Source organism: Cydia splendana, chromosome 18, assembly GCF_910591565.1.
Source record: "Cydia splendana chromosome 18, ilCydSple1.2, whole genome shotgun sequence".
NCBI classification, from domain to species: Eukaryota; Metazoa; Arthropoda; class Insecta; order Lepidoptera; family Tortricidae; genus Cydia; species Cydia splendana.
Window position 1 is genome coordinate 18,875,206 of NC_085977.1, and position 19,353 is coordinate 18,894,558.

The following is a 19,353-nucleotide window of genomic DNA, read 5'->3' on the forward strand; positions in this document are numbered from 1 at the left end:
TCTATTTATTACAGCTCTTACAATTTTGGTACAGTATACTAGAAACCTGTCTCTGTTTCTACTCTCCATTATGTCACTAATATTTTGTGCTGTCAAATTTATATTTAGACTTTGTTCCAGGTCGAGTCTTTCCTTGGCGTGAACAGGGCATTCTAATAGAATGTGTAAGACCGTCTCTTGCATTGCAGGATCACAGACGCATTATGGACTCTCCTTACACTTGAAGCGATTCAAGTATTCTGCGAATCCACCGTGCCCTGTCATTAGTTGCGTCTTTATATTAGTTGCTTCCATCTTTCTGACCGTCCTGTACGCCGTAATAGCATTCGGGAAGAAGAGTTTGGTGCCCGACGCTGTGTCTCCAGTCGCATATCTTTTATTCCATTCGTCAAGCGTATCCCGACGAATACTTCGCTTGACGAAGGACACCGGGCATAGTTCGTAATCCGGTTTTCGTTTGGAGTTTTCAGCGGCCTCTTTTGCTAATTGGTCTGCTCTCTCGTTCCCTTCCAGACCTGCGTGAGCCTTTATCCAGTGTAAGTGGACGGCTTTACCTTGAAGGTATGAAGTCCTAAGGTTCTCTCTCGCTTCCACGGCCAGTGGATGTAGGCATTGGCTGTTTTTAACGGTTTGGAGGGCCGCCATAGAGTCGCTGTAAACTCCAAACGACTTTGCTTTGTGTCTTATTATTTCTCCAGTTGCTTTACACAGTGCTAGCAGCTCTGCCTGGTAAACCGTGCTATAGCTTGGTAGAGCAAGCTTTTGGGTCTTGGTTTCTGACGTACTGTTCCAGATGGACAATGCTGCTCCTACTTTTCCGCCGAGCTTGCTGCCGTCAGTGAATATACGAACTTCGTAGTTGTTATTTGCATCGTATTGTTCCTGGTTTGCCAGGCTTACTATTTCAAGTTTGCTCTGCTCAGCAGGGTGGGGAGTTTCAGCAGCTGGGGTCATTTTTTCGACATCACGGTCACACAGCAACGGCAAGGGAACTCCTTTCTTTGCTTCGTATAATGAGGCAGCTTCCCTAACTCTTAGATCGAGAGGAACCAACCCCTAGTTCCAAGGCCATTGAGTGACACGGTACGATACGCCTTGCACATTTTTTGTGCAATTCCTCTTTGTACAGCAGCTAATTGTTTAATTACCCCGAGTTTCGCGGCCGCTGGTGCCCACACACTGGCGGCGTACAGAATGATAGGTTCCACGGTTGCTACATATATTGTGCGCACGACTTCAGGATGCAGTCCCCAGTTGGTCTTGGCGGCTCGTGCTAGCTGTTTGTGGATGCCGATCGCCTTTCTGCAGACATTTGCAACATGCGCGTTAAACGTGAGTTTTTCATCGATTGTTACTCCCAACATTTTTATTTCTTTAGCCATTTCAATGCTGGTCCCGCCCATATTCAGCCGTGGGGTATCGTATTTTAATTTTCTCGTTATAACCATCGCACTGGTTTTATGTGGGGCAAATTTCAATTTGTTATCTATACCCCATTTCTGAACATAGTCAAGAGCAGGATTGGCACTTCTTTCAATGTCCATGGCAGTTTTTCCATCAAACAGCAAAACCACGTCATCCGCGAATGCCTGGCAGTGGACTTTTTTAGTTTCCAAGGTCTTGAGAAGTGGATCCAAGAGGAGGTTCCACAGGATCGGTCCACCGATTGAGCCCTGTACACATCCCTTGGTCGTGCTCACACCATACTCTTCACCAGCGTATCTCACTTTTACTTTTCTGTTCTGGAGGTAACTGTCCACCACCTTCCTCAAAGCTGGTGGGCAGTCCTCTTCTGCCAGGCGGACTCTTATGGCAGGCCACCATGCTGAGTCGAAGGCTCCCTCTATGTCCAGCGATACTATGGTTACTATTTTCTTCTCATCTAGTTTATTTTTAATATGTTGTAACATGGAATAGAGGGAGTCCTCGGTACTCCTCTGCGGCATGAATCCATATTGCCGAGGGCTGGTTCTTGGGACTAGGTGATGTTTTAAGCGGGCTACCAGCATTTTTTCATAAACTTTGCCAAGTATCGGGAGCAGTCCTATCGGTCTGTACGATTTGGGTGTTGTATAATCAGTCTTTCCTGGTTTCCTTAGAATCACCACCGTTGCCGTTTTCCAAGCTCCCGGAAAGTAGCCGCAGGCGAGACACTTGTTGAGTATGGATAGGAATACCTCAGGGTTGCATTTTATTGCTTGGGTACATATGTCCGCTGTAAAGCCGTCCTCTCCTGGGGCTTTCTTTGGATTAAAGGACTCATAGGCCCATTCAAGTTCCATTGCTGTGAATGGAGGTTCACAAAAGTCACTTTGCTCTTCTTCATTCACTTGGTCGGCTCTTTCTCTGATGAGTCTATGATGTTCACTGTCGTCTGTGGCCGAATCACTTGGATAAAAAGTGTCTGCCAACAGTCGAACTGAGCCCTTCGCGTCCAATATGTCTCCTTCTTTAGCGAGCGGCAAATCTTCTTCTCTTTGTGTTGTTCTGCCTATCACCCTGTAAATACCCTCCCATAGACCCTCCTTGTCCTGTTTCCTACAAAATTCTTTCCAAGAGTCAACTTGGGCTCTGACTGCCTCTTCCTCATATTCTGCCTTGACTTTCAGGTATTCCTCCATGACCCTCGATCTCCGCACGGGGGCTGCACACCTTATTCTTCTCTTCCTGGTGGCGACCTCCTTCTTCATGCTAGCAAGTTTCTCTGACCACCATGGAAGGGTGAACTGTTCTTTTGCTTTCTTTTTTGGTAGTACTAGGTTGCACGTTGTTTGAACAGCCTTGTTGAAATTATTAACAATCAGTTCAATTTGTGCCGCGTTAACTGCTTTTGCTATTTCTTGGACTTGGATGTTATTATCTTTTAACAATTGGTTCAGTTTATCATTAAACTGTGTCCAATCTGCTTTTTTTGTATTATACATTCTAGTAGTCCTTTGTACCTGTATGCCAATAAGCTTTGAGAGTTTAATTTTGAATAGTATTCCATTATGATCAGAGCTTGTCAGTCCTTGGTCCACTCTCCAATCATCCACCAGGTCGAGGATATTTGTTGAGCACTCTGTTATGTCGACATAACTAGTATAATGCCGATTCCCCCTGCAGGTGTCGAAGGTCGGGATATCTCCTTTGTTCAAAATATGAAAATCGAGTTCGTCTAGTGTCGCTGCTAGGAGTTCTCCTCTGCTGTCTATTGTAGGACTCCCCCACCAGGTGCTCTTTGCGTTGGCATCTCCTCCTATTATCCACTTTATGGAGCCCAATTCCTTCAGTATGGTTTCTAGGTGTTCCAGGTAAGGTTCTAGCGGTTGATCTGGTTCGAAGTACAGTGAAACGAGTGCAACCTTCCAGGCCTGGGTCTCTATCCCCACTACTGCGATGTTGTTAGTGGTGAGTTTTGGGTACTGGGTAACTTTAATGCCTTCGCTAAAGACTGCTATAGCAGCCTTCACAGTCCCTTCACCTGGGTCTGCGGCCTGGAAGATCCGGACGCCCCTGCAGCTTCTCACCTTTTTTACTCCGCCCACATATGGTTCCTGTAGGAGTGCCGCAGTTATACCCCGTTTTTCCGCCTCTGTGTAGAGTTCTTCCGTTGCTAACTTTTTCCTTTGGAGATTTGCTTGAGCGATCTGGTGAAAGTTTTGTTTGTCTTGGGTGCCCTTAGCAATACGCCACGCTTGACCTTGCTAAGTCGTCCCATTTTTTCCTTGTAGGGCAGGTATGGCTAAAGGCGTTATGTTCTGTATCTTCTACTCCGATTTTCACGCAGTTTCGGCACTTTGGTGTTTGTTTGGTGAGCCAGTCGGAGCATTCCGCTCTTAGATGAGGGCCGCCACAGTGGCTGCATAAGTCAGCAGACTCCGTGCAGTATCGTCTCCCGTGGCCGTATCCCAGGCAACGGGTGCACTGGATTAACGGCGACTGGTCCTCGACTCTGATACGTTGGAGGTCCACGTGGACGGTCCCGGCCTCTGTAGCTCTTTGCCATATTGTGGGGGAGGCGCATATTACCACATTGCAGGTGTGGGGGTTCCTCGTCCTCCTTCTAAACTTCACTTCGAGCCTATTGTCCTTTTCATCGAGGTCGCGAAAAATGCCCCGGTTTTGGTTTTTCATTGCTTTAATGATGTCCTCATCAGTGTTTACTGAGAGGACTCCCCTCAAAAGCAGTAGCGGGTCTTTATTTTTCACGTCCTCGACTACAAGGTTGACTCCCTCTTTCTTCAATCTTTCCTTTACCTTTTCTCTTTCCTGTTGAGTTTGTAATCCCATTATAATCTTCCTATCCTTTGCCTTCCTTACCTTTTCGACCTGGACCCATCCGTCTTTTGCATCTACTGCCTTTCTTATCCTGTCTAGTACCTCTTCTCCGCTTTCAGTCTCATCCATTGAGGTGACGACAACCGAGTGTAGTGTATTTCTTTGTAGGGCTGGTCTCGCAGTTGATAGCGCGCCCTGAGTTCCTGCTGTTATACTAGCGTACGTCGCGGTCGTCGCCATCCTCTCTAGGGTCTCACGCTGGGTCTCTATTGAGGCCTTCAATTCGTCCATCTTTTTATTGTTTATTTCAATGAGCCTGGTTTGTTCTTCCAATTTGGACAGGATGTTCTCAGTGTCTGCTCTGGGCGGTTTTGTGTCCTTGCTTACCTCCAACGTTGTGTTGAGGGTAGTTTTCTCTATGGCCAGATTCGAGGCCCCTTTATTTTCCATTTGTGTTTCCCCTTCCTTGCTTTCTGCTACCTGGTTAGGTTAGGTTAGGTTAGGCTTGGCGTGTCGGCTTTCCGCGTCAAGATGCTCTTCGGAGCGGCTGGAGTGAGTACCAGTCATGAGAATCCAAACCTGTGATACCGCCCGACCTCACAGTGTTAATAGGGCCACCTAGGCATCGAGGATCTCTGCCTTCCGTGGAAATTTATTTCTCCTCTACTCGTGGGACTTATTATGCAATTGAATAATCTTAAAAAACAAACCCAACAAAAACCCAAATCCAACCTGACCCCTGCAAACGAAGATCGGACAAAGAATGTTGCTTCTGATTCGGAATTGACGACGAAGGTGGCGACGAAAGTCGCAAAAGTGACGCTTGAGCGTCTAGACGCGGAAAAGGTCTCCGCAACAGACTCGGACGGGAGTGTTACCTCTGTCCGGTCCATGCGCTCAGCCCGGTCAATGCGCTCAAACCGGTCTCGATCACGCTCACGCTCCCCAGCGAATGAGAGTCGCTTCTTTAGCAAGAGACGGCGCCTTTCGAATGAAAGGTCACGATCTAGGTCGCCGAATGTTGACGATGGTCCTAGTACATCGGCAATTGTGGCGCCTGCACGCAGAGGAAAAGGCCGTTCCCCCAACACGGAGGAAAACGTCGGCTATGCAAAGGCTGTTGAAGGGGCCAATAAGGCGAAACGTGAACAACTTCGGCTTCGCGACGAAGAAGAGGCGGAGGACTTATGTCTGTCTTATAAAACCCGCCAAGTAAGACTATCGGAAATGTCCACCGACGAGGATGTGAACCTCGATGATCGCGTCCTTGTCAGCCTAGAAACCATTGACATGGTGGCCCAAAAGTCCAGTCATCTTAAGGGTACCTTTCAAAAGGCCCTAAAGGACTCAGCCAAGGAAATGAAGAAGGTCTTTGAGGAGCTTAGGACACACACGGTATCCGACGAAACCCGGCAACTAGTAGCACAGAACAAGCGCCTTAAAGCGGAACTGGCAGATGTCCGCTCTGAGCTCCGAAAAATTCGCGAGGAAATGCAACGCTTTGAAATTTCACATCGGAGTTCGCTTCCCATAGAGGAGATGAACGTGGTTCAATCTGCGTCGTTGGGACCTCATCCACCGGCGCCATCCAAAAAGAAGGCTAAGTCTAACGAACCTGCGGCCCTAGACATAGAGAGCATTGTCCGGGCTGTTACAACTCAAGTAGGTAGCATGATTAATGCTAGATTTGATGGTTTGGAGAAAGAAGGCAGACTATTGCCAGCCCAAAGTCTCCGTCCACCTCTGGCAAGCGACAAGAGGAAAGAGTCGGCTTCAAACGTGAGCGTCGTCCAAAAGCCCGCGATGCCAGTGGCCTCTGTCCCTGGCAAGAAGGGTCCACCAAACTATACTGAAGAGCCGCAAAAGATCAGCGGCAAGGGCAAGGGCAAGGGCAAAGGCAAGAAAAGCATTGCCCCACAGCCCATTGTCAGCCAGAGTACGGCAACCCTTCGGTCCCATCCAGCGTCTCCAGGTCCCTCAACAGAGGAAGGATGGCAAAAGGTGGGTCCCAAGGGCAAAAAGAAAAAGAAGGCGGCCAATGCTGTTTCCAAAACACAACCGAAACAGAAACAGCAACCAAAGAAGGTACGCAAACTAGTGCCCCCGCGTTCATCAGCGGTGGTTCTGACACTGCTCCCAGAGGCAGTTGAAAGGGGGGTGACGTATGCGAATGTACTTACGGAGGCCAAGAGTAGGGTCGACTTGGCTGGACTCGGCATTTCTGCATTGCGAATCAAGCGCGCAATCACTGGGGGCACCGTCCTAGAGGTCCCAGGAACCACCAGTGGTGATAAGGCCGACCAACTGGCCAGAGCGCTTGCGGAAAAGCTGGGTCCAGAAGCTGTTCGTGTATCAAGACCTGTCAAATGCGCAGAGCTCCGTTTGACAGAGTTGGACGACTCAATATCGCCCGAGGTGGTAGTAGCTGCGATCGCCAGCGTCGGCGAGTGCTCAACAGACCTGGTAAAGACCGGTGAGGTTCGTCGAGGTATTAGAAGACTCGGCACTCTGTGGGTGCGCTGCCCTGTTACGGCAGCCAAGAAAGTCACTCAGGCTGGTCGCCTTGAACTCGGTTGGGGCCTCTCGGCTAAAGTTAGCCTTCTTGAAGAAAGACCCATGAGGTGCTTCCGCTGCCTGCAGATGGGGCATGCTGGGGTTCAATGCACAGCGACTGAAGACTACAGTAACCGCTGCTATAACTGCGGTCAACCAGGACATAAGAGGTCAGCTTGCTCTGGATCAACTCAATGTATCCTGTGTCATGCTGCGGGAAAACCTGCGGACCATAAAATCGGGTCCAAAGCGTGCACCAACCCTAGCCCAAAGAATACAAAACGCGCTGGCGATGGCCCCCAGGCCCCCTCCCAGGCTGTTATCCCCTCCACCGGTGCGGTGGAAGAAGCTGAGATGGACATTGTAACGACCGACCATTAATGACAATAAAGGTGTTGCAAACTAACCTCAATCACTGCGCCAGGGCTCAAGATCTGCTTTTGCAATCCCTGGCTCAGTGGAGTATTAACGTGGCAGTTGTGGCTGAGCCGTACTCAGTCCCACCGCGAAGCGATTGGGTAGCTGACATAGACGGAGTTGTCGCATTGGTGGCAAGAGGAGGCACATTCGAAAGCGTTGTCCGGGGGAAAGGTTATGTGTCGGCAAATTATGAACGTGTCACTTTTGTCGGCATCTACTTTTCTCCAAATCGCTGTTTGGCTGAATTCGAACGGTTCCTGGCGGAGGTAGGCACCCGAGTTAGCCAGCTTTATGGCCGGGGATCAGTGGTCGTCGCTGGAGATTTTAACGCGAAGTCCACTGCGTGGGGTTCGCCGGCGACGGACGTGCGCGGTGAGGTCGTTGAAGAGTGGGCACTTGCATCAGGGCTGACTCTAGCCAACCAGGGAGTTGCTAACACGTGCGTGCGGCAACAGGGCGGATCAATAGTGGATCTGTCTTTCACAAATGCCGCCCTGGCACGCTGTGTCCATGATTGGAGGGTACTGGAAGATGTGGAGACGTTGTCCGATCACCTGTACATTCGTTACGACGTCTCCACATCGCCATCAGCTCAAACTGGCCAAAATTGCACGCTACCGATTGGCGGCGGAGGTCCAAGATGGGCTCTCGGTAAAATGGATCGAGACCTTCTTTTAGAGGCGGCTATTGTACAGGCGTGGCTTCCTTCGCCGGAAGGTGAAGTAGTGGTGGAGACGGAAGCATCCTGGTTCCGGGATGCCATGACACTAATATGCGATACGGCGATGCCCCGAGCCAAGCCTCCACCACAAAAACGAAAGGTGTACTGGTGGACTGCTGAGCTTGCACTAATACGCAAGGAGTGTACAGCCGCGCGGCGTCGGTACACAAGGCAGAGGCGCCGACGAACAGACGAAGACGCAGAAAGGAACCTTTACGCCTTGTATAAGGAGGCAAAGAAGTCCCTAAAAGCCGCCATTGGAAATGCCATGGACGCTGCCAGAGAAGCATTCCTCGACACCTTGAATGCGGACCCCTGGGGCCGGCCCTACAAGCTCGTAAGAAACAAATTGCGCTCCTGGGGCCCCCCGCTCACCCAAACGTTGGAACCCGAGTTTGTCAGCGACGTGGTTTCGGCATTGTTCCCTAGAGGAAGAAACAACAGGCCGCCAGCAATGGCACCACCACGAGCAGACGAAGTGGAGGAAGCTGAAGTGCCACCTGTAACAACGGTTGAGTTTGGCGTAGCAGTCATTAAGATGCGAGCCAAGAACACTGCCCCAGGTCCAGATGGAGTCCCCGGCCGCGCTTGGGCCCTCGCGCTGAAAGAGCTGGAGCCGCGACTTATCCGTCTCTTCACGGCATGCCTGGAGCAGGGCCGCTTCCCAGTAGCATGGAAATCGGGAAAACTGGTACTGCTAAAGAAAGAGGGTCGTCCGTCTGATTCGCCTTCAGCGTACCGGCCGATTGTTTTGCTTGATGAGGTGGGGAAGCTATTCGAGCGCATCATAGCGTCCCGCCTCAACAAGCATTTAAGAGGGGTTGGTCCAGACCTGGCCGGAAATCAATACGGCTTCAGGAGCGGCCGTTCTACAGTGGACGCGATCCTGCAAGTGAAAAGACTGGCACAGGAGTCTGTTTCTCGGGGCGAGGTCGTCTTGGCTGTGTCGCTAGACATAGCCAACGCCTTCAACACCATGCCCTGGGAAACTGTAAATGAGGCTTTGCGCTACCACAGGGTTCCTCCTCACCTGGCCCATATTATCAGGGCCTATTTAAGTGAGCGATTTGTGACCTGGCCTGGGCAGCGAAATTGGGGACAGAAAAGGATGGAGTGCGGTGTCCCTCAAGGATCGGTTTTGGGCCCGCTACTTTGGAATGTCGGCTACGACTGGGTCTTGCGGGGGGCAAACCTTCCTGGAGTTGACGTGTTTTGTTATGCCGATGATACGTTGGTTACGGCCCGCGGACCCAGTTTCCGCGATGCGGCCATTTTGGCAACTGCGGGTGTAGCCCACGTTGTAAACCGTATAAGGCGGTTGGGCCTGGAAGTCGGCCTACAGAAATCCGAGGCCATTTGTTTTTATGGCCACCGTAGAGGTCCTCCGGTAGGAGCCCAAATCATAGTGGGCGGGGTCCCGATTGCTGTCAGGTCGACCCTGCGCTACCTGGGCGTTATGCTTGACAGCAAATGGAACTTTCGGGCCCATTTCGAACACTTGGCTTCAAAACTGCTCAGCACAGCCGCGGCCCTGGGGCGTATACTCCCGAACTTGGGAGGGCCCAAGGCTTCATGCCGCCGTTTGTACACGGGAGTCGTGCGCTCCATGGCGTTATATGGCGCACCCGTCTGGGCTGACGCCATTGGAAGGCAAAACGCTACTCAGCTGAGAAAAGCCCAAAGAGCAATGGCGCTACGGGTAATCCGGGGATACCGTACCATATCTACGGATGCTGCGTGTGCTCTAGCGGGATCCTTGCCCTGGGACCTCGATGCAAGAGCCCTCGCAGCTGTTTACCACTGGCGCGAGGAGATGCATGAGAGGGATGAGGCACCAGCACCAAGAGAAATAGATGGACGGCGCGAAGCAATTCGGCTGGAAATGGTGGACATTTGGGAGGAGAGACTGGCGCATCCGATTGCTGGTCACCTAACTATAGAGGCAATACGTCCGGTCCTAAAACAATGGCTTGACCGGGACCATGGCCCTATAACATTCCGAGTGACGCAGGTCCTTACAGGACACGGGTGTTTTGGACGATATCTGTGCAACAGATTGGGCCGAGAACCGACGCCGATATGCCACGGGTGCGGTGCTGCTGAAGACACGGCACAACATACGCTGGCTGTATGCCCAGCTTGGACAGAACAGCGGGCCACACTCGTGGCTGTAGTGGGGCGCGACCTCTCCCTGCCTGCCGTAGTGAAAACTATGGCAGACAGCGAGGGATCATGGAAAGCGGTGGTCTCTTTCTGCGAAGGCGTAATAGCAAGGAAAGAGACCGCGGAAAGAGAAAGGGAAGAAGATCCCGCCTCCCAACCGATGCGCCGCAAACGCGTAGGACGGAGGCGTTTGGCGTACGACCGCCGACTTCCTCCTTAAGGGTACCCGTGGGCGGCAGGCTCGGGGACGCCTGTCGCCTACACGAGGGTCCCTGGGATGGCCAGTACGCCGACTTAACGGCGCACCTTTTTAAAGTGACAGAGGAATACTCCCTCCGAAGTCGAGTCCAAAGATCGGACAGCCGCTGGCGGGGTTTCGGAAGCATGCTCTCGGTCGTTTCCCGTGCCCCGCCTTATAGCCTTGAGGCGGCCAACAGAGGGGTTTTAGTGGGTAAACCTGGGGTCTCATTAGCCCACAACAGGGAGTCCCACATAACCATCCCGGCCCGTCCCCGCGCCGGGTGGTATGCGTAACGCATTTCCCCTCTTAAAAAAAAAAAAAAAAAAAAAAAGGTTAGGTTCCACGGCCCCTTCGAATTGCTGTCACCTTGCCGTGGTGAAGGGGCTTGCGTGCTCCAGTGACCCTCAGGGCTATGCCGGATAGGGCCTCCCAAGCCGGACAGGCCTGAGGAGAGGGGCTAGACTAAGAACAGCACACGGGGGGCGGCTCCGCGTGTCCCTCTGAAACCAGCAGAGGGCACAGTGCGAGACGCCAGGTTGGGTGGAGTTGGAGCTCCATGCAAGAGCTGCGACAGGTGGCTTGGTCCACCTGGCGCGATGTTGTGGCTACGGCCACCGTCGGGCAACTCGTAACCCGCATTGAGCGGACCGAGGACCTCCCTCACTGAGAGGAAGGTCACGTGGAGTTAACCACTATAAAAAATCCCCAATCTTAAGGTGTGACTGGCGTGCCGATGGGATGCATGGCTGGGGGGAGCCCAGTCTCGAACGTCAGGAGGGGGGCATACCTCTTTAAAAAAATAGCAAACAAAAAAATGAGTGGCCAGAAATGGGAAAAACTACCCCAGGAGGTACCAATCCTCCGTGTCACCACAGAACGGGCAAGTGCCCGCGCTGTGGTGACATGCTGCCCACCGTATTCTGGGGGGGCACACCGCTCAAGGACGAAAACCGATGACCAAGGCAAACGTTTAATGGACAATGATGCAGGTGACACAATTTTAAGGTTGCGAGGAGGAGGGGACAAGGATGGTGCAGAGGCGTCCGATACGTCACCCACTCCAAAACCCCCGATGGTGGAGTTCCGCCCAATTCGGTACAAAGACGGGCGTTTTACACGTCACGCTGTCCCCGATGGTGAAGACGGAGAGGAGGAGGCGCCCGTGGTACCGAACGAATACGTGCGGTCACCCACGCCAATCCCCACGAGGGTGTTCTGTAAGAGAAGGGCTCGCGGCGGGCTGGAAATGCTCCCGTCAGGTAACGAGGAATTCTTTTCCCCCGGAAAAGTAGACATGCGCGACCTGCCTGGTGGGGAAGTTTACTGGTCGCCGCTGCAAACAGACGCCGAAAGCGAGACGGCTGACTCCGACGGCTCGCTGCATGTTCCCTTCTCCGGCCGATCCGGGGAAGTGCGGAAGCGGCTGCTGAGCGAGGAGGACGGGTCGGGGGCATCTGATGGTGATGCCCCCGTTTCCGGAGCAAGGCCCGGCTTCGGGCCAAATAAGAGAGGACGAGGAATCTGCGTGGGTGCGGCCCGGGCCAAAGCTAAACACCCGAAGCCGGAGCAACCACTCGAGACCACCCCACAACCCACGGAGGTCACTGCGGGGCCCCCGATGACAGCGACCCCCTCGTGGAGAAGATCTCTCCCGGACTTACGGGTGGTTCTGTCCCGCTGCGATCTCGAGTCTGTGGCCCAGGCACTCTCTCACAAGAGCGGCAGAATGGGGTCAGAGACGGCGACCCCTAATACAAAAGAGTGGGAAGCCCGCGTGGGCGAAAGAGAGGTGGATTGCATATCCGATGCGGAGAGCGTGGCATTGTTGAGCTCTGAGCCAGCTCACGGCAACGAACATTGTGATAGACGGGCTGAGGTGGACTGCAGCTCATTGAGTGACAGTGACCACGGACGACTCCGGCAAGGTCACAATCTGTCACAGGGGTCACAGGGGTCGGACTCCGAGGGGGACCCCAGGAAGAAAGTCCAGTCCAAGTTTAAGCAAGGACGCAGTGCCTCGCAAACGTTGGAGGATTTCCGCCGCAAAGAGGTAGACAAAGCTAAAGCTGACGCGGAATTAGAAGACATGACCATCCGCATGCGGCCAATGGAAGAGTATGGAGACGCACATGGTTCTGACATAGAAGACCAGCTTATGTCAGCACTAAACAAACAAGTGCTCGACAGCGTGGCAGTTGTAAAAAAAGTCATTGCCACGTCAAAGAACCTGAAAGGTACCCACCAGAGGAAGCTGAAAGACGCTGCCGCTGCCATCACGGATTTTGCCCAGGTGATGCTGGCCCGCACCACCACGGAGGAGACGAAGAAACTGCAGCGGGTCATCGCTCGGCTGGAATCGCAAATGACGGATCTCCTGAAGGATCAGACGGAGTTAAGAAACGAGCTGCGCCTCGCAAAAACAGCTCCTCCCTCTCAGATCCCGGCATCACAAGCACCACTTGTGATGAAGGGAAATATCTCCCAGGAGGAAGCTGAGCGCGAAGTGATGGTTAGCGTGGGGAAAATGATAGACGCCAGGCTAGAAGCATTGGAGGATAGGCTCCTCCCAACTAAGACGGTAAGGCCAACACTGGTCTCAGACAAGGCAAAGCAGGTTGCACCACAGGCCACCAGCACCGCGGATAGAAGGCAAGCAAATCCTAATAACAAGAAGCCGGCGAAGAAGAAGGGCAAGAAAGAAGAGAGGACGGCGCAATCCGTGGAAGCCCCACTGGAGTCCCGCGCATTGCAGCCGGCCCCAACAAAAACAAAGAAAGGCTGGGAAACGGTCACCAATAAAAAGGGCAAAAAGAAGACTGCAACGAATCTTCCCACACAGCCGCAGCAGGCAGCTCGCAAGAGGGTCCGCAAACTGCGACCTCCAAGTTCTGCGGCAGTTGTCCTTAGGCTAAATCCAGAAACCGGAGACGGAAAAACCACTTACGCGGATATTATCAAAGAGGCCAGGTCAAAAATTGATCTAGGAGAGCTGGAAATCCAGGGAGTGCGGTTTAAGAGGGCGGTCACGGGAGCCATCATTTTAGAGGTACCCGGAGCAACCAGCGGCGAGAAAGCAGATGCTCTTGCCAACAAATTGAGGGAGAAGCTAAATAATGACATTGTCCAAGTGTCCAGGCCGACAAAATGCGCTGAAGTGCGAATCTCGGGACTGGATGACTCATGCTGTGCCTGAGTACCTGCGGAAGACGGTAGAGGATTACTTCTCCGATAGAGCCGTCAGGTACCCAGCACTCGGCGAGTGGAAGGAGAAGGAGCTGTCGTGCGGTGTTCCACAGGGGTCGGTCTTGGGACCCCTCCTGTGGAACATCGGATATGACTGGGTGCTACGGGGGGGCAACCTGCCGGGGGTCAGCGTGGTATGCTACGCTGACGACACCCTAGTGATGACCCGTGGCAGCACCTTCAAGGAGGCGTCGATCCGGGCCTCGGCTGGAGTGGCGTCAGTCGTCGCTCGAATCAGGAGGTTGGGGCTAGAGGTGGCCCTGAACAAGTCCGAGGCCGTGTGCTTCCACGGGCCCCGGAAGGGCCCTCCGGTGGGTTCCAGCCTAGCTGTGGGGGGAGCGGCCATCGCTGTCAAACCGAAAATGCGGTACCTAGGCGTAGTCCTCGACAGCCGATGGACGTTCCGGGAGCATTTCAAAGCCCTTGCTCCCAAACTAATTGGGGCAGCGTCGGCGCTCGGTCGGCTCTTGCCCAACGTTGGTGGGCCAAACATGGGCTGTCGGAGGCTGTACGCGGGAGTGGTGCGGTCGATGGCTTTATATGGGGCGCCTATCTGGGCCGACTGCCTGAATGCCGAAAACCAAGCCCAATTGCGGAGGCCGCAGCGGGTCATGGCAGTCAGGATGGCGAGGGCATACCGCACTGTCTCCCACGGTGCAGCCTGCGTGCTGGCGGGGACTCCACCCTGGCACCTAGACGCTGAGGTTCTGGCCGATGTTTATTGGCGTGTCGCCGAGGCGCGGGCCAGGGGAATCCAACCACTTCTGGAGGAGGTAAGGCAGTGGAGGCTTGACTCCTGCCTACTGCTCCTTCAGAAGTGGAAGGAGAGCTTGGAGGCGCCGAGCGCGGGCCACTGGACCATCGGAGCCATCCGGCCCGTTTTGGAGAGGTGGGTCGGACGAAAGGAGGGGTTCCTCTCCTTCCACCTCACACAGATCCTCTCGGGGCATGGCTGCTTCGGGAGGTACCTGTCTAGGAGGGCAGGACGGGAACCGACGGCAGAATGCCACGAGTGTGGCGACGCCGAAGATACGGCGCTACACACGCTGGCGGTGTGTCCCGCGTGGACTGAGCAGCGGGCCGCACTCGTGGCCGTAGTCGGAAATGACCTCTCCCTGCCAGCCGTAGTGGAAGCCATGGTGGGCGGCGGGAGATCGTGGAAGGCGGTAGCCTCCTTCTGCGAGGTTGTGATGACGCAGAAGGAGGCAGCCGAGCGCGGTAGGGAGGAAGATCCGGCCTCCCAGCCAATGCGCCGCAAGCGCGTGGGGCGGCGGCGGTTGGCTTACGACCGCCGACTGCCCCCATAGGGGTGCCAGTGGGCGGCAGGCTCGGGGACGCCTGTCGCCTACACAATGGTCCCTGCGTGGATGGGTGCATCATAGGACGCATCCACTGATGAGGACAGAGAGGACTACACAACTCTCTTGAGCCGGGTCCGGAGTCCGGACGGCCGCTGGCGAGGTCGCGGAAGCTTGCTTTGGCGTCCCTGGGGCCTCGCCCTATAGCGTGGAGGCGGCAAACAGAGGGGTTTTTAGTGGGTACACCATGGATAGGGAGTCCCACATAACCACCGGGGCTCGTTCCCACGCTTCGGTGGTATGCGTAACGCATTTTCCCCTCTTAAAAAAAAAAAAAAAAAAAAAGGTTAGGTTCCACGGACCTCCCCCCGCGGGTTGCTCACCTTGTCGTGGTGGAGGGGCTTAGTAACCGTGGCTTGGTCACCCACGGTGAAGCGAAGAGGCAACCAGGGCCGGCCTGTTTGAGGGTCGGGCTGGCCCGAGGAGGACGCTCCAAGTGGGCTTGTTAAGCCCGCTTGTGACGCGTTGGAGGTGGACCGTCGAGGAAGAGGAGTGTCGGTATTGCGGTGAGCCGTTCTTCCTATCCTCGGCGGCCGAGGTGGGATCGCAGGGGAAGACGCGTGATGGTATTACGATCGCCACTCGCCCTATCCCCTGCGAACTTGGCGGTGCCGTTCCGCTGTAGCGGCGTTGGTGGGGCTGCAGAGGAAGAGGAGTGTCGGTGTTACGATGTGCCGTTCTCCCTGTCCTCTGCAGCCGAATTGTGGTTTTGCGACAGAACCATAGACCTGATCTGTCGCCGGGCGCCGGAGAACTTTCTGGCGCCCGTGGCTTCCTTGTGGCGGGCTCGGGGGGGTCCGCTACAGTGCAGAACGGAGGCGGAGGAGGAAGGCGCGTCGAACCATCTGGCGCGCCTAGCGTGAAGGGCCTTCGGGCATTTGCGAAGGAGCCGCTCGTGGGCGGCTGCCGCCGGTGGGGTCGCGGATGAGTACGCAAGCGTTCCTGTAACCCCACCAATAGGGCGGCGAGGCGGTATATGGGGGGTTTTTAGTGGGTATACCGTGGGCCTCATTAGCCTAGACGGGAGTCCCACATAACCACTCGGGTCACCCCCCGCACCCGGGTGGTATGCGGAATGCATTTTCCCCCCTAAAAAAAAAAAAAAAAAAAAAAAGTTCCACGGACCTGCTCGGGTGTCCGAGTGGGCGGGGAGGTGAACCCCGACGCGGCGCGTCCCCAGGTGGTGGATAGGGGTAAGCCCCGTCTCGTCATCGAGCCGGGGTAGGACGTAGTCCCGCGAACCAAACACCGGGGGGGAATTGGGGGGGCTTTCTGCCCGAGAATGGCTCTCCACGCGTCCCTCTGAATAAGCAGACGGCGCAGTGGATGAGCAGATGGGAATGTTATGTGGTGTCAATCGGGTCTCTGTTTTGCGCGCGAGAGTCCGGGGGCTCTCCCCCCGTAGGCGCTGGAGGGGACTGGATGGGCCCCTGACGCGTCATGGATGTGTGTGGTAGCCAGTTTGGGGAGCCTTCTGCTCTTCTGACATTGCCTAGCTGTCTGGAAGGATTGTGCATTGGGCTTCTGTGAAACCCAATTGCAGATCCATCTCTCCGGGCGGGTCGGCGGTGTTAGCGGATCGGGAGGCTCACGCGTCGGATGCCGCGCGTATCTGTTGCGCGTCTGGGGGGGCTGTTGGCCTCCAATGGCGGCTGCGGGGGACATATTCCGGATCTTCGCCCGCGGAGCAGTTCCTTGGTTGATACCCTGAGGAGTGGCTGCGTAGCTATGCCAGTGTTCCCCAGGGCTATGCCGAATAGGGCTTCCCATATCGGACAGGCCGGGGATGAAGGGCCAGACTACCGAGATAAATGGCGGGTGGCTCCACGTGTCCCTCTGAGTAGCAGAGGGCACAGTGTGAGCCGCAAGGTCCCTGTTGGGACGCTGATGGGACCCATTAGGAATTCCCTCTGGCCGGGGGAGGAGTGGGAGTGGCTTCGGCTACTAAGCGTGGCGGATCCGTCTCGCAGTCTGCAGACGGACGTTGGCCTTGGCCATCGTCGGGCAACCCGTAACCCACACTGAGTGGGCCGGGGATTCCGCTCACTGAGAGGGAAATCACGTGGAAGAAAACCACTATAAAAATCACCCCAATCCCAAGGTGTGTCTGACGTGCCGACGGGATGCGTGGCTGGAGGGAGTCCAGTCACAAGCGTCAGGGAGGGGCATACCTCCTTAAAAATAGCAAACCAAAAATGAGTGGAAACGAAAATGGAGAACTACCCCAGGAGGTTCCAATCCTCCATGTCGCCACAGGACGGGCAAGCGCCCGTGCTGTGGCGCCATGCCGCCTTCCGTATTCTGGGGGGGCAAACCACTCTAGATTCCAAAACGACGACACTGGCAAATACTTCATGGACACCGATTTGCAGAGTAATTTGGTTTTGAGGCTGCAAGGAGGGGGTGATGGGGAGGATGGTGGTCCGGCAGAGGCGGAAGCTTCCACCAGGCCCCCCAAAGATGGGTTCCGGTCACTTCGGGATGCCCAGGGGCGCCTTGTGCGCCATGTTGAAGACGTGCCTCCGGGGACGGCGGTGGACTCTGCACGCTCTCCACCCGAACCAGCTAGAGTGCTTAGTGAGAGACGTAAAGCCGTAGTGCGACTGGAACGCATTACAGAAAGGGTCCCCTGTCTTGGCAGGGAGGAGTTCTTCTCCCCCAGGACAATAGATGCGGATGACCTCCCTGGGCACGGAGCATTTTTCTCTCCGATGCCAACCGATGGGGAAAACGCCGAATCCGACGCTTCGATAACTGCCCAATTGTCCGAGGGACGGAAGAGGCAGCGAAGCAGCGGTAGTGACACAGGAGCATCGCCGAGCGGCGAGGCTTCCGATCTCGCGGAGCGAGGAAAGTCCGCCTCGGGACCTTCCAAGCGAGGAAGAGGCCGCCGACCAACCACGGCACGCTATGCAGGGCTGACCAAGGAGAAGGCTGAGCTCCTGGAGCTGAAGCAACAGGAGCTCGAGCGGCAGGCCGAAGAGGACCTGAGGGCCGCGTCCAAAAAATTGACATTAAGACGGCTTGCCCGCCATCCGGAATCATTCGGGACGACAAGTGGGTCAGACGATGAAGACCGCACAGCCCTGGCCCTGAACCAGCAGGTACGTGATAGTCTGGGGCTTATTAAGGACGTGGCCACCAAGTCCAAAAACCTAAAGGGCACGTACCAGCGTATCCTGAAGGAGGCTATGGCTGCGATCCGGGAAGCAGTCGGCGAGTTGAGGGGCCGGACTGTCTCCGATGAGACGAGGAGGCTCGCCGCCGAAAACGCTCGCCTAAAGGCGGAAATGGCCGAGCTCCGTAAGGAGATGGGCGACCTGCGTGCTGGCCTTGGGCAGCGCCTCGAAGGGACGCGCCAAGAGACGGCGACACCACCTGCTCGGGAGCAAGGCGACTTGGAGCGCAACATCGTTGCCAAGGTGAGTGCCATGATGGGTGCAAGGTTAAGCGCCTTGGAGGAGAGACTGCTCCCACAGGAACCTACCCAGGCGTCGACTGCTCCCACACCTTCCAAAGCAGGAAGCTCTCCCCCCGGTCGCACCCCAGCTCCTACCAACCCATCGGGTGCGAAGCGGGCCGCGAAGAAGAAGAAAAAGAAGGAGGGGCCCAAAAAGCCTCCTACGAGTGTTCCTGGTCCCGCTTCCCAAGTCCAGCAGCCTCGGCTGCAGACACCAGTGCCAGCCTCTGAAGAGGGTTGGACGACTGTGGTCAAGCGGGGTAAAAACAAAAAGAAGACTTCCGCTGGAGCGGCGACGACTGCGAAGCCACAACAGCCGGCGGCACAGCGGAAAGCGCAAGAAGGGAAGGGTCGCAAGAAGGCCAAGGTGACACTGCGCGCCCCGCGTTCTGCGGCCGTAGTCCTCACCCTGCAGATGGGAGCAGAAGAGAGAGGCGTCACCTACGGAACGGTGATTACGGAGGCCAAGTCCAAAATCTCCCTAGACGGGCTCGGTATCACCGGTCTGAGGTTCCGTAGGGCAGTGACAGGGGCGGCAATCTTGGAGATCCCGGGCCCAGTCACCACCAGTGGCGACAAAGCAGACTCCCTTGCTGCCAAGCTGAGGGAGACGCTTAATGAGGCCGACGTCCGTATCGCTAGGCCGGTCAAATGCGCGGAGATGCGCATTTCCGGCCTGGATGACTCGGTCGCAGAAGAAGAGCTCGCCGCTGCCGTGGCGAAAGCTGGAGGGTGTGCCCTAGAGGCAGTGAATGTTGGCCGGATCTCCCGAACACCAACAGGCCTGGGTACAGCGTGGGTTCGCTGCCCCGTAGCAGCCGCCAAGAAAGTGGCTGAGGGGCGACTCCTCGTCGGCTGGGCTTCGGCAAACGTGCAGCTGCTGGAGTCCCGACCCCTGAGGTGCTACCGCTGCCTGGTGCCTGGCCATGTTAGG

The 19,353-nt window shown here is 55.3% G+C and overlaps 2 protein-coding genes across 2 annotated transcripts; one reads left to right on the forward strand and one right to left on the reverse strand.

Moving 5' to 3' along the window:
- Nucleotides 1–201: 201 nt before the first annotated feature.
- On the reverse strand, nt 202–954 carry LOC134799714 (ribonuclease H-like). Its single transcript, XM_063772150.1, has one exon. The coding sequence runs from the start codon at nt 952–954 to the stop codon at nt 202–204; it is 753 nt and encodes a 250-aa protein (XP_063628220.1).
- Nucleotides 955–4,941: 3,987 nt separating this feature from the next.
- Nucleotides 4,942–7,194, forward strand: LOC134799716 (uncharacterized). The gene has a single exon (XM_063772152.1). The coding sequence runs from the start codon at nt 4,942–4,944 to the stop codon at nt 7,192–7,194; it is 2,253 nt and encodes a 750-aa protein (XP_063628222.1).
- The last annotated feature ends 12,159 nt before the right edge of the window (nt 7,195–19,353 follow it).

Excerpts from the sequence above, each read along its gene's own strand:
- LOC134799716 (XM_063772152.1), top strand. The coding sequence starts at position 4,942 with ATGCAATTGAATAATCTTAAAAAACAAACCCAACAAAAACCCAAATCC.
- LOC134799714 (XM_063772150.1), bottom strand. The coding sequence starts at position 954 with ATGACCCCAGCTGCTGAAACTCCCCACCCTGCTGAGCAGAGCAAACTT.